Source organism: Panthera tigris, chromosome D3 (assembly GCF_018350195.1).
Source record: "Panthera tigris isolate Pti1 chromosome D3, P.tigris_Pti1_mat1.1, whole genome shotgun sequence".
Classification (NCBI taxonomy): domain Eukaryota; kingdom Metazoa; phylum Chordata; class Mammalia; order Carnivora; family Felidae; genus Panthera; species Panthera tigris.
Genome location: NC_056671.1, coordinates 830,868 through 839,545, shown reverse-complemented (window position 1 = coordinate 839,545; position 8,678 = coordinate 830,868). Strand labels below are relative to the sequence as shown.

Sequence of the window (8,678 nt, the reverse complement as noted above, 5' to 3'; positions counted from 1 at the left end):
TCTCTCCATCTTGGTTAGGGTAGGCCAAGGGCCTCGCCCCGCCGTGGTCCTGCTGCCTGTGGGCCCAGCTCGGCCCCGCCGACCCTCGTCCTCGTGCCGAGGCAGGAGCTGGGGGCCAGCCAGGACCCGACAGCGCGCTATCAAAACTCGCCGCCTCCCGCAAGGACGGGGTGTGGGGGGTGCTTGTCGAGACACCTTCTGCGTCCCGTGGGCTACAAACCCTCACGCTGGCGGTTTCGATAATGCACGGTATGCAACAGCGAGTTTTCTGGGTTTCAGCTGAGATACTTTCTATTTTGAACCACAGGCAATTAGCTCGCTCTGCCCGCCAAGGGCTGCTACCATTTCACCTTCAGTTGGGAAACTTCTGGATGTGTGCCCAGGTCTTTGGCTAGAGGCTGACTCTTGAGGTCTCGCTCGCTGCTGGCTTTTTGCCTCCATTATGGTCTTACAATTTGGGCAAGATCTGAGACAGACAGAGGGGGCTTTTTGGGGAGTTGGGTGGGAGCTGGTAGAGTTCTCCGGGGAGAGTGGGGAGGTTGGGGCCGGCCAGGGCTTCTTCCCACAGTGGCAGGAAGCAGGGGACGGGACCCAAGGAAGGAGCAGAGGAGGACGGGGCTGGGGTGGGGGGTGCCCAGGGGGCAGGTCAGAGCCCCCACCTTCCCCAGAGACTCAGAGCCTGAGAGGTGGAGAACGAGTGTGGTCTCACGGCTCCGAGCCCCCCGGCACTCCCAGAACAACTTTCCGCTTCAGAAAGACACTGCGGGGAGCGGCTGTGACGCCTTCCCCGGAGGGGCAGCCGGGCTCCCCGCCCCCCGGAAGGCTGACTGCCTGGTCCCAGCTCGGCGGGACCAGCTAAGTCCTGTGTGAAGCAGCCCGGGTGTCCGGGAACCCTGCTCTGGGCTGCTCTACAAGAATGGCGGGGGGGGGGGGGTTTGGAAGTCTCCAACACAGCCACAGTTTCTGCCCCGGGGGAGACCCCTAGGCGCCGGGAGACCGCAGTGCGAGGGCTGTGCGGGCGTCGGTCTGGTAGCTGTCCCCACGGCTGGGCGACTGAGGCCTTCCACCCAGAATGAGGGCGCTAGTGTGAGGTACTGGTAGTACTGGGGAGCGGCTAGTGTCGGGCGCACCTGCTGCTGGGCGTAGCGGGCGGTGGCTCTGCTGGGGGACGGGGACGGGCGGGGCCCTGTGATGTTCACCGCAATCATTAAGCGCCGGCCCGCCCAGAGACGGCATCTCGGAGCCCCTGGGACGGCCCCGTGGGGCGCGTGCTCCTGCTCAACTCTGGCCCCGGGCGAGAGGGTCGCGCCGGACCATACAGAGGCAGGTGGGTGCGGCTGTGTGCCAATAAAACTTTATTTATAAAAACAGGCACAGGGCTGTGGGTCGCAGTTCGCTGACCCCCGCCTTGGAGCAACAAGGCGGGGGGAGGCGCCTGGCCCCGGGCGAGACACTGGAACAGGGGCCCCGACCCCGGACGACCCAGCCGCTAGAGTTCCGGAGGACAAGACCAGCTCTGTCCTGTTTGACCCGCTCGGCGCTGGATCGGGGCGGCAACCGGCCTCCTGGTCAGCACTGCCTGGGGCGTCGCCGGGACGGCCGCAGCCGCGTCCCCCCGCCCCCAACCTCGGAGAGGGCTCTGCTCTGCTCTTCTGGGCTTTTCCTTAGATGGCCAGAAGACGGGAGGAGGCCACGGTCCTGCCCGGCCGGGACGGGAGCTTGGGCCACCCACGGAGCTCACGGGGGTTATTTCCGCGACGGGGGCGGGGGGGGGGAACGTACAGGGGGCTTCATGCAGAAGAGGTGGCCGGCCCGGCGGCCTGGACAGGAATACCGTAGAAAAGGCACGTGATTCCGAGGTGGGCTTGGCTTCGGGGTCTGTGCTCCTGCTGGGCCGGCCGGTCCCTGGCACCTGCCTCCGGAGTGCACAGGGGGCCCCCGCGGTCCCAGGGACGCGGCCCAGCAGGCGGCCCGACGCCCTCCCCGGGTCCTCGGGGTCTGCATCCGGGAGGGCACGGGGCGGGGCTGGCGGTCAGTGTCGCCCGCGCTTGAGCCAGCTCCTGATGGTCCACTTCTGCCCCGAGCATCTCTGTACCACCAGCCGCAGCCCGAAGTTGGCGTCCTTGGACATTTCCACCTCCAGGCACCTGCCTGTGTCTCGACTCACGATAGGGCCGCTCTGCCAGGAGGGGAGACAGGTCAGCATGGACGCCCAGGGGGCCCGTCCCGAGAGCACCTCGGGAGCGGGGCGCTGACCGGCCCCATACGGGTCACTGCATGGCCACCCAAGACTCTGGGGTCTGTTTCCCATTCCTCTGTCCCTCCTGGTCTCTCTGTCCCCTCGTGGTTCCTCTGTCCCCCCGCCTCCAATCCCTCTGTCCCCCTCTGGTCCCTCTGACCCCTCCACCTCTCTGTTCCCTCCCATCCCTCTGTCCCCTCCTGGTCCCTCTGTTCCCTCCTGGTCCTCTGTCCCTCCACCTCCAATCCCTTTGTCCCCCTCTGGTCCCTCTGACCCCCCACCTCTCTGTTCCCTCCCATCCCTCTGTCCCCTCCTGCTCCTCTGTCCCCTCCTGCTCCGTCTCCCCACCTCCAATCCCTCTGGTCCCCTCTGGTCCCTCTGACCCCCCACCTCTCTGTTCCCCCCCATCCCTCTGTCCCCTCCTGCTCCTCTGTCCCTCCTGGTCTCTCTGTCCCCTCCTGGTCCCTCTGACCCCCCCACCTCTCTGTTCCCCCCCATCCCTCTGTCCCCTCCTGGTCCCTCTGTCCCTTCCTGGTCCTCTGTCCTCAGGCATCTTCACCCTATCAGCTGTGTCACCTGCCTGCCTTGCTCCTGGGGTCCAAGGAGTGACTAGCACAATGGAGACAGGGCCCCTGAGACAGGGGGCTCCCCCAAGTGCGTCCCCACTGCCTGGCATATCCGATCTGCCCACAGGTCACCCATGCAGGCCCTCTGGTCTCCCAGACATCAAGGACCCTGGCCCAAGCCTGAGGACCTCAGGATTGTACACTGTGTTTTCCTTTCTTTTCCAGACAGCTCCTTCTCGCCATCCCGACCCCAAACCCAGCCTCCTGGGGACCTCTGACCCTTGCTGGCTCCGCCCCCAAAACCGTGACAGCTCACCCCTGCAGCCCCTCCGGTCACTGAAAGTCCCAGTCCCCGAGGCCCAGGGCAGGGCTGCCAAGGGTGTTTATTTGTCACAGGGCTGCCTGGTGGGAGCGGAGGCAGGGAGTGTGTGGGGTTGGGGTGGGGGCCGAGACCAGGGATGTCCCCTGGAAGATGCCCGCTGTCAGGTGGGAGAGCCCGGGGCGGGGCGGGGCGGTGGCGGGGCTGGGAGTGGCTCCCCGGGCCCAGAGCCTGGCTACCAAGTACCAAGGGCAGAGAGTTCTAGAGAAACAGGTCAGACGCACCAGGCCCTTGCCCCCAGGACCTGGCGCTGTGGCCCGAGGGTCCGAGCAGATGTGAGTGGTGAAGACAGGAGAAGCCAGAGCAGGGTGCCCTCGACCGACCAGGGGACAGGTTTGGAGACCGGGAGGCCAGACAGCGGGCTAAGGGAAGAGAGGTGTGGCCACAAGCCCAGGAGAGGCTGGAGAGGCAGGAAGGAGCCCCCAGGGCCCTCGGCACCTGACCTCAGACGCGAGAGCATGCACATCTGGGGCGTTCAGCCGCCAGGGGAGACGGCAGAGATTTAGGACACAAATGGCTTTGAGGGAGAGGGGTCGGGGGCACTCAGCAGGGCTGGAGGGAGGCGGGGTCTCCAGCAAGTCCCAAGAGGGCGAGTCCTGGGCTGATGTGGGTGGAAACCTGGACGCCAGAGAAGGGCGTGCGGTGTTTGGATGGACGCATGTGGGGTGCAGGGGGAGCGGGGGGCACAGAGGGCGGGAGGGGCTGCGGAGAGGGCCACACGGTGGAAGGCAGCCGGACAGAAGTGCCAGCGGGATTCGGCCCAGAGCCGCCCGGGGCTGGGAGGCCCCCTCCTGCCCCTCCTGCCCCTTCCCCGGGGGCCAGCTGCCCGCGGCTGTCGTTCTGGGCCAGGCAGCATCCCAGCCGGTGGCTGCTGTCGGGGAGGGGCCTGGGCCGGGGTCCCCAGGGCTGGGGGGGCGGGAGTCCAGGCTGCTGCACCAGGCAGGGAGGCCGCCACTGACTCGTCCGCCCCATATGTTCTCGGGGCTGGAAATTCTAAGCCAGGGCCCAGCAGGGGCTGATTTCGGCAGGGAGTCCAGCCTGGCCCCGCTTGGCCAGGAGCTGCCCTGAGGGCTTCCCGGTGGCGGTCACACCCCGTACCCTCCGGGAGGCCAGAGGAGGCGGGAGCTTGGGCAGCCACAGTGCTGTGCCCAGACCGGCGGGCCCCTCCCTGGCTGTGTGGCCAGAGGTAGGTCACCAGGGGGAGTGGACCCGGGAGCGGCCGATCCAGGACCCCTGTGCCCTCACAGCTCCTCCCCCGCACCCGGGCCCCGGGGGCAGGGGCGGGGGCAGGGGGTGCCCGGTGCCCTGCCGACCTGGGTGAAGTCCCACAGCCGCTGCGCTGGCCGGGCCACGTCCTCACACGTTTTCAGGGCGGGCACGCGGCTCCTGCCGTCGTCCACCAGGCACTTGGAGTCGGGCAGGAAGGCGGTGGAGCCCAGGGGGCCCAGCTGCAGCAAGCCCTCAGCGCTGTAGCGCACCAGCTGCGGGAGGACCGCGGGGACGGGCTGGGTGTCAGGGAAGGCGGGGGGGCGGGCACCGGGCGAGCCAGACGCCCCGCTCCCCGGGCCTCCCCCCCCCCCCGCCCCCGTTCCTTCCACCCACGCCCCCCGCAGGACTGCCTCAGGCCCCCTTCCAGAACTGTGCTCGGCCCTCAGCTTCCCGGGGCCCCTCTCTCGGCCCAGAGGAGGGAAGCTCACACGTGCCCTCAGGGCGCACCATCTGCCCAGAACCACCAGGGGTGAACGTTCACTTCCGCGTGGGGAGCGGCCCCAAGTTCACGTGCGCCTGGGTCCCACTTGTTCGCCAAACACCACGAAAGTAACAACCAAACCCTCAGGCCAGGAGCCAGTTCGTAGATGCCTGGCATTCCCCAGCCGTGTGGCCCTGGGCAAGTCACGTCACCTCCCTGCCTCCGCGTCCTCGTCTGTACACAGGAGGTCGTGACAGCACCTGCCTGGCTGGGCTACCGGAAGGATCCAGGGGGCACGACACAAAAGTGCTTCAAAAGCAGCTCACGCTCAGTCAACAAGCAGGTGCTACGGCTGCGTCTCTCTCCCCTCCCTGCCCCGTCTCTTCCCCCTCATGCGTGAGCACGTGCACATACAGGCACACGTGTGGACACGCACAATGCACACATATCTATGCATGCACGTGCACACATGCACACACACACCCACGCGCACACACACGTATACGCATGTACACGCATATACACACACGTGTACACACGCACACACATGCATGCACGCACCCACACGCGTACACACGTGACGCACCCATGAATACACACACATGCACACACGTACACGCGCACAACACACTCATGCATGCACATGGACACATGCACACACGTGTACATACGCACACCCATGCGCACACACGCACGCACCCACCCATGCACACACACGTGACACACCCATGAATACACACACGTGTACACACACACCCATGTGCACATGCCCATGTGTACACACATGCACACATACACATGTACACACGCACACACACGCGCTCGTGCATGCACACGCACATATGCACACACGTACACACACATGTACACACACACACCCATGCACATGCACGCACCCACACGCGTACACATGTGACACACCCATGAATACACACACGTGTACACACACCCATGTGCACACGCCCATGTGTACACACATACACATGTACACATGTACACACACGCGCTCGTGCATGCACACGCACATATGCACACACGTACACACACATACACACACGCACCCATGCACATGCACGCACCAACACACGTACACATGTGATGCACCCATGAATACACATGTGCACACATGTACACGCACACACTCGTGCATGCACATGCACATATGCACACATGTACACACACCCATGCACACGCACCGCCTGAATGCACTGCGGGCCCCCCCCCCCCCGAAGGCTGTATTTTCCGGCACAATCTTATGGAACACAAGCTGTAATGCTGCCTCCCGCCCCGCACGCTCCGTAGCTGTGACTTTGACCCCTCCTGTTAAGGGTGGGGACCTACAGTCTCCCCGGATCTTTCTGGGGAGCGAGTGGACACCACGGACGTGCGGTCTGACTCCTGAGGCTGGGTGTAAACGGTCGTGACGCCCCTGTTCTCGTGGGGTGCTTGCCCTGGGAACCAGCAGCCTGGGGAGAGGCCACGTGGGGAGGCTCCGAGGTCCTCCTGAGCTGACGGCCGGGCGAGCGCCGCCCCAGAAGGGGATCCTGCAGCCTCGCCATGGCCTGGCTGGTGCTGTGCGAGCCCAACGGCATGTGTGAGCCCCGCCAGGAGGGTCGTGGGGGCCACGTCGTTTATGGTGTCCCCTCTCATGCCGCAGGACTTGCTGGGGAAAACTCTGGTCCACTGATCCCCTCCGGTGGCTCCTCGTCGGGCGTGTTCAGAGACGCCCAGCGGGACGTGGCCCCTCACATCGGGCGCCAGCCGGGGAACAGGCCAGCGGACTGGATTTCCTCCTGAAGGCCACGCCTGCCTCCCGGTGGGTGACTGTCTTGTCTCAATCCCAGCTGCTGCGGGACGAAGCTGCAGGAGGCGGCCGGGGGCACCCACGCTTTCCGCTCCAGTGCCACAGCCCGCCACGAACCGCCGGGGGCCTCGTGGACACGACAGCTTCTCGCTGCCCAGGCCGGCGCAGGTCACCGCGAGGGTCCCCCGGACGACGTCTGAGAGCGCGGCTGAGACTCAGTGCCTTCGGGGGAGCTGAGGGTCATTTGGGGAAAGCACCCTGGGGTCTGGCTGAAATAGCAGGAACATGCACCAAACAGAAGCACTGCCTTCGCCAGCAGCGGGTCCCCTCGGGGCCAGAATCCCCGGGCTCTCCGCCGGGGCCGCCTCGTCCGCATCCCCAGACCTGCCCCTGTGCCGCCTGGTGCCGCCGGCCCGGGCGCTGGGCGTCGGTGTGCACGTTGCTAAGTCCCCCCAGGTGATTCGGGCTGGAGCCCGGGCTGAAGATCACGTGGGAGGAGCTCAGCCGGTAAGGACCAGTGGGGACCGCGACACCTCCCCGGTTCTGCCCACGCCGCGGTCCGCACAACAGCCCCGACAGGTCAAGTACCTTTAGGGTCCCATCTGCTGGATGGGGAAACTGAGGCGAGGGAGGTGACGTGACTCGCCCAGGGCTGGTTTGGCTGCAAAAGCCCTGGTCTCGGTGCACCTGGGGCGGGGGGTTCCCTGAGGGTCTCCGCGCTGCCCGAAGCCTGGACCCAGCCTGCCGCGACCCGCCCCTCCTGCACGCACCTCCCCCCGTCGTGGGGTGCAGCCGCCCCTCGCACCTGAGAGGACATCCCGTGGCAGGGGTAGAGGATCGCGTGGTCGTCGTCTTCCGCTCCCTGGTCCAGGCAGTAGCCACTGGCCTTGCTGTTTCTCACCTACAACCAGAAACCGAAGGAGAAACCCCGCTGTTGGGGGGTCCCAAAGGCCAGCGCGAGGCCGCCCCCCCTCCCCAAGGGGCAGAGAAGTCTGCTCTGCCGGAGAACGCGAGCTCCAGGAACAGACAGGCCAGCCCGCACCGTCCACCCGGGCACCCTTCTCGCCGCGCGCTGAGCGCGAGCCCAGGGCCAGAGGGCGCGCGCTCCTCCCACACGGGGCCCGGGTCCCCCCGGAGCGGCAGACGCCCCGACTGAAGGGAGACGGCCCTCCCCGCCAGCACAGACCAGGGTGACGGGACGGGGACACGGCGTCCTCTCGCCAGCTGTACAGAGCTGCGTGTGCTGGTGCAGGCGAGGGCCCGTGCGGCGGGCGCGCGGACCCACGTGTGTGTTCTGTTTGCACTTATGTGCGTGCTCTGTGCATACGAGCCCGGCTACGTGCGTGTGGATGCATCGGCCGGCACATCTCCGTGGTCAGGGAGCACCCGCTCGCCTGACATTTTGTGTCAGCGAGTATCGTGCGTCTCCGTGAGCGCAGGCGGGCACCTTTGGGTGTGTGCCCCCGAGGGAAGGTGTGTCAGTAGCTCGCTGTGTGCGCACGTGAGCCAGACTGTGTGCAAACGTACCCTTTCAGGTCTCGCGCACGTACACGTACGAGTGTGCAGACGCTAATGCACTCAGGGGTCCGCGCTCGTGCACGTGGATGTGTGTCCACACACACGTGTGGATGTGTCTGTGCACACGTGCGTGCGTGCACGTGTCCCCGTGTCTATCCTGTGTGCTTCCGTACGCGTGCGTACCCGCGTGAGTCTGGGCTCTGACACTGCTCTGCGCACGCGTGCACGAGAACCCGTCTGGGCACCGTGCTGGCTGGTGGCGGGCACGTGGGCGCGCGTCCGGGCGGGGAGCCTGCCCGACCCGCCCGCGTGGGGCCCCCCAGGTGGAGGCGGTACCTCTCCGTACGTGAGGGTGTCGTTGTAGGTCCGCATCTCCGGGTACACGTTCTCTAGGTACCACTGGAAGCTGCGGCATTTCAGCCTCTGGCGAAGCGCCAGCCGCTCAGACACGTCCCCGAAGTCCACCCCTGGGTTCTGCAAGG

The 8,678-nt window shown here is 66.2% G+C and overlaps 1 protein-coding gene across 6 annotated transcripts in view; it reads right to left on the bottom strand.

Moving 5' to 3' along the window:
- Positions 1–1,378: 1,378 nt before the first annotated feature.
- Positions 1,379–8,678, bottom strand: part of GALNT9 (polypeptide N-acetylgalactosaminyltransferase 9) — a 106,556-nt gene continuing 99,256 nt past the window's right edge. For 4 of the 6 annotated variants that reach the window (XM_042962361.1, XM_042962362.1, XM_042962363.1 and 1 more), the window contains 4 exons: positions 8,533–8,670; positions 7,484–7,579; positions 4,498–4,665; positions 1,379–2,179 (listed from right to left, as the gene is read on the bottom strand). In XM_042962361.1, coding sequence (XP_042818295.1) covers positions 2,033–2,179; positions 4,498–4,665; positions 7,484–7,579; positions 8,533–8,670 — 549 coding nt within the window. In that variant the 3' untranslated portion in view covers positions 1,379–2,032. The remainder of the gene's footprint in view (positions 2,180–4,497; positions 4,666–7,483; positions 7,580–8,532; positions 8,671–8,678) is intronic. The other 2 variants (XM_042962366.1, XM_042962365.1) reach the window with 2 other exon arrangements.